The 4,721-nt window shown below is 50.3% G+C and overlaps 1 protein-coding gene across 1 annotated transcript; it reads right to left on the bottom strand.

Moving 5' to 3' along the window:
* Positions 1-349: 349 nt before the first annotated feature.
* On the bottom strand, positions 350-3,121 carry LOC104530764 (BRD4-interacting chromatin-remodeling complex-associated protein-like; the record flags this gene model as incomplete). Its single annotated transcript, XM_010175451.2, has 3 exons — positions 350-1,560; positions 2,076-2,178; positions 3,027-3,121. Coding segments are annotated over 3 exons (1,409 nt in total), but the record flags the coding sequence as incomplete, so codon positions are not given.
* Positions 3,122-4,721: the final 1,600 nt, after the last annotated feature.

Consider the following 4,721-nt stretch of genomic DNA (forward strand, 5'->3'; position numbering starts at 1 on the left):
GGGGGCGAGTGACCCCGGGGGGGGGGCGGCCCGGCGGGATGGAGGGGGAGGAGGAGGGGGGGTGGATGAATCCATCCGGCCTCCGCTCGCGCTTTACAATATCCCAAAAAAAAAGGGGTTTTTATATAAAAAAAAGAACCAAAAACCCAACAAAACCACCCAAAACACCAGGGGGGGGAGGGGAGGGGGTGAAGCGTCTCCCGGGACGCTCTCCGTTCCTCCCTCCCGTTGGGAGGTGGCATCACCGTTGAGGTTCAACTGCGTCCAACCAGTAAGACTTTCTTCTTCCTCTTCCTCTTCCTCTCTTCTTCCTCTTCCTCTTCCGGTTGTCGCTGGGCCGGGTTGGTCGTTATCTATTCAACGTCCTTGCTCCAAGGCCACCGTTGTGATTAGGGGCAAGGTAAGTGTCCGTACGATGAACGGGTGAGGAGAAAGGAGAGGAAGAGGAGTTGTAGGAAGATGAAGGAGTCCGGATGTTCTGCCCCCCTGTCTGAGGTTGTTGGAGGTTGAGGATGCTGTCGATGGCGCTTTGGAGGTGCTCGTTGAGGGAATCATCTTGGGGGCTGTCGCTGGAGAAACTGGCGTTGTCCACCTCGAATGATTCTGACTTTCTCCTCTTGGCGGGAGGTAACGGCACCTCCCAGTTGAGTTCTGAACCCGAACTCTGATCGGGAGGTTCTGGTTTTATCATCCCACGATAAAATTCATCCTCTACTTCTGCAAGCTCCTTCATAAGGCCACTGGTGGAGTCGTCGGTCTTCGGTGGAGCCGGGTTGTCTTGAAGGACCAAGGAACGGGTGTCGCTCCGGTTGAAGAACGGCAGCTTGGAGCTCTCCTCCGACCGGCTCTTCTCCACCACCGAGGGGCTGTCCTGGCTCTTGTGGGAGGTGATGACGCTCCTGGATCCATCCTCTTGCTTGATGACGAGGGCACCAGGGGGGAGTTTGTCAGTTTTGGGGACGTTTCCTTTGGGACAGGGGTTTTCAGTGGGTTTCTCGGCCACGAAGGCGTCGACGTTCTCGCGGTAGGTCTTGCGAAGAGGGAGCCGGCAGTAGGTCACCATGGGTTTCTTCTCGGTGGGAGTGGAGGTGATGTGGTCGACGGTGCCGTTCATCTGCCCGGCGTTGGTGGAGGTGGCGGTGGTCACGGTGGTGACGTGGGGGTCGGGTCCTTTGATGACCCGACAGATGGGAGGGGGTGGTGGTTGGTGGACGGGGTCCAGGGCGGTGTTATGAACCACTTTGCTCAACCCGGCTTCTTGTTTGATCTTTAACTTGAGGCCGATCCGACTCCGAGCCTCGTAGGTTTTGATGGGGGGTTTGCTCCTCGAGGGCAACGTGTCCTCGTCCCCATCCAAGGAAGGAGAAGCTTTGGCCCAGGTGACCGACGGGGACCCCCCGCTGTGCTTGATGACCAGTTTGGTGGGGTGAAGAGGAGGGACTGGCTGCGCCGGGGGGACCTTCAGGTTGTCGGGAGCTGGTGTTGAGCTGGAGACAGAGGCCAAGGTGACCGAGGAGGAGAGGTTCTGCGAGCGGGAGGAGGAGGAGGAGACGTACTCATCTGGAAGAGAAACACCAGGTGAGGTGTTAGCACGAGCATAAAACATGATCCCTTTGTTAATTCCTTCTTAAAAATCATTAATATTCTACTAAAATCACTAAATAACCCGTTTTGCACAGTCGTTTGCTTGTGCTGGGATGGATTCTTCCCTCTTCCACTTCTCTGCCCTCCAACAACCTCCACCCCTTCTCACCTCCCCCAAGGGAAGAGGCTGCAGCTTCACACAAACCTTCTATAAACTCTAATTGTTGGAAGCCCAAGTGCTTAAAGACTTTGACCCCCGAGATTTTGAACACAGAGTGAGCAGGTGGCAGCAGGGAACACTCACTCCTAATTTGAACAGTTTTTCCCCCAAAACCCCGCTGACCCTGGTGGAACGGGCTGTCGCTGTTGTGCTCTGAGCAGCTCAGGGTATGGAGATGTCGTGTTGAAGGTTCCCAAGAGGAAGAAAACATCAGAAAAGCAGCTCAGGGTCACAAAAAGTGGACAAAGAGAAGAAATAATCCGCCTCCCACCTGGTTTCTCCTTCGCCAGCTGCTTGTCGAGCGCCAGCATCGTCTTCTCCTCCTGTATAAACATGCGGTCGATCATCACCATCTCCGCCGAAGGGCTGACTCGCTGCGGAGGAGGAAGAGGAGGGAGGAGGAAGGGGAAAGGGAGAAGGAGGGAGAAGGAGATGGGAGAAGGTGGAAAACAGGAGAAGGAAAACAAGAAGAGAAGGAGAAGAGATGAGAAGGAGGAGGAGGAGAAGAGGAAGAGATGAGGAGAAGGAGAGGAGGAGGAGAAGGAGGAAGGAGAAGGACAAGAGATGAGAAGGAGGAAAAGGAGGAGGAGGAGGAGGAGGAGAAAGAGAAGAAGAGAAGGAGAAGGAGAAGGAGAAGGAGAAGGAGAAGGAGAAGGAGAAGGAGAAGGAGAAGGAGAAGGAGAAGGAGAAGGAGAAGGAGAAGGAGAAGGAGAAGGAGAAGGAGAAGGAGAAGGAGAAGGAGAAGGAGAAGGAGAAGGAGAAGGAGAAGGAGAAGGAGAAGGAGAAGGAGAAGGAGAAGGAGAAGGAGAAGGAGAAGGAGAAGGAGAAGGAGAAGGAGAAGGAGAAGGAGAAGGAGAAGGAGGAGAAGGAGAAGGAGAAGGAGGAGGAGGAGGAGGAGGAGGAGGAGGAGAAGGAAAACAAGAAGAGAAGGAGAAGAAGAAGAGATGAGGAGGAGGAGGAGGGGGAGGAAGAGCAGTTGTGGTTACACATCACCACCTCAACCCACTCCTTTAATTATCCTCCCAGCTTTTTCCCACCCCTGTTCTTCACAAAAGACCAACGAAAGCTCCAGCTGGAACCACCACCCACCAAAAAACCCAACCCCCCAGGGGCTGAGCCCTCACCAGCCCCACCGCGGTGCCGGATGCCAAGCGGGAGAGACGTGGATGGATCCGAATCTGTTGGGTGTTGGAGAAGAACCTACGACGTGTTTGGGACTCACCCGCGACTCCTCCAGCAGGAGCAGGCGGTACTTGTTGAGCATGGCCTGCGTGCGCTTCAGCAGCTGCGTGGACACCACCTCGAACTCCTCGTCCACTGCGAGGAAGAGGAGGGTGGGGAGAGAAAGTCTGTGTCACCAGGAGAAGTGAAAGTCTGTGTCACCAGGGGGTGGGTGGCTCCTGAGGAAACCCCGTTTTTTTCACGGTTGAGATTGTTCAGAATCTGCTCACAAGTTGGTTTTTAATGATTTTAACATCTTTGGGGTTGGACTAGATCATCTCCTGAGGTCCCTTCTCCTGAAAACTTCAACTATATTGCCCCAGGAATGGATGTTTGGGGAGAGAAAGTCTGTGTCACCAGGAGAACATGGATATGGGGTGGTGCCTCCTGAGGAAACCCCATTTTTCATGGTTGAGATTGTTCAGAATCTGCTCACAAGTTGGTTTTTAATGATTTTAACATCTTTGGGGTTGGACTAGATCATCTCCTGAGGTCCCTTCTCCTGAAAACTTCAACTATATTGCCCCAGGGATGGATGTTTGGGGAGAGAAAGTCTGTGTCACCAGGAGAACATGGATATGGGGTGGGTGCCTCCTGAGGAAACCCCATTTTTCATGGTTGAGATTGTTCAGAATCTGCTCACAAGTTGGTTTTTAATGATTTTAACATCTTTGGGGTTGGACTAGATCATCTCCTGAGGTCCCTTCTCCTGAGAACTTCAACTATATTGCCCCAGGGATGGATGTTTGTCTCGAGGGAAGGCAGAGATCGCTTCTCCGTGTTGTTCAGCACTAAAAACACCGGGTTTTTTAAAATTTAATCCATTATCCCCAGGTTTGAGCAGCCCCAGAGCCACACACCAGCCCCTTGGGGAATGATTCCTGGAGGTGACTTAGAAATCTCACTGCCCTGGTTCTCATTGTTGTGCCAAAATCACGTCCTTGATGGAAATTTGCTCGTTATCTGGCCAAATGGCACCTCCAGCCCAAGAGCCACCGGCCACCACCGAGGTGTGACCACCCCTCTCCATTTCCTCTGCTCTAGACCTAAAGCGAGGAGATTTTACACCAATTCTACTACAGGTTTGTGTGACTGGAGTCAACCTGTGCCTGAAAGGAAGAAAAACAGGAGAAAAGGGCCTAAAAGAGGGGGGGTGTTTGTAGATTTATGGTCTGAAGTATCTTACACTTTGTTTTCTCTTAATGTGTTTGGAAATTTAAGCTCTTTGGTATCTTACACTTTGTTTTTTCTTAATTTAAGTTGTTTGTAATTTATGTTCTTAAATATCTACTCTTTGTTTTCCTTAATATGTCTGTAAATTTATTAAATATCTACTCTTTGCTTTCTCTTACCTTAAAATGTTTGTAGATTTATGTTCTTAAGTATCTTACACATTTTGCTTTCTCTTAAAGTGTTTGGAAATTTAAGTTCTTGGGTATCTTCTACTTTGCTTTTTACTCTTACCTTAAAGTGTTTGTAGATTTCAGTTCTTAAGTACCTAACTTAACGTGTTTGTAATTTATGTCCTTAAATATCTACTCCTTGTTTTCCTTAATATGTCTGTAAATTTATTAAACATCTACTCTTTGCTTTCTCCTACCTTAAAATGTTTGTAGACTTATGTTCTTGAGTATCCTACTCTTTGCTTTCCTTAAGGTGTTTGTAATTTATGTTCTTGAGTATCCTACTCTTTGCT

The sequence above is a fragment of the Antrostomus carolinensis genome, unplaced genomic scaffold, assembly GCF_000700745.2.
Source record: "Antrostomus carolinensis isolate BGI_N321 unplaced genomic scaffold, ASM70074v2 scaffold23829, whole genome shotgun sequence".
In the NCBI taxonomy this organism is placed as follows: Eukaryota; Metazoa; Chordata; class Aves; order Caprimulgiformes; family Caprimulgidae; genus Antrostomus; species Antrostomus carolinensis.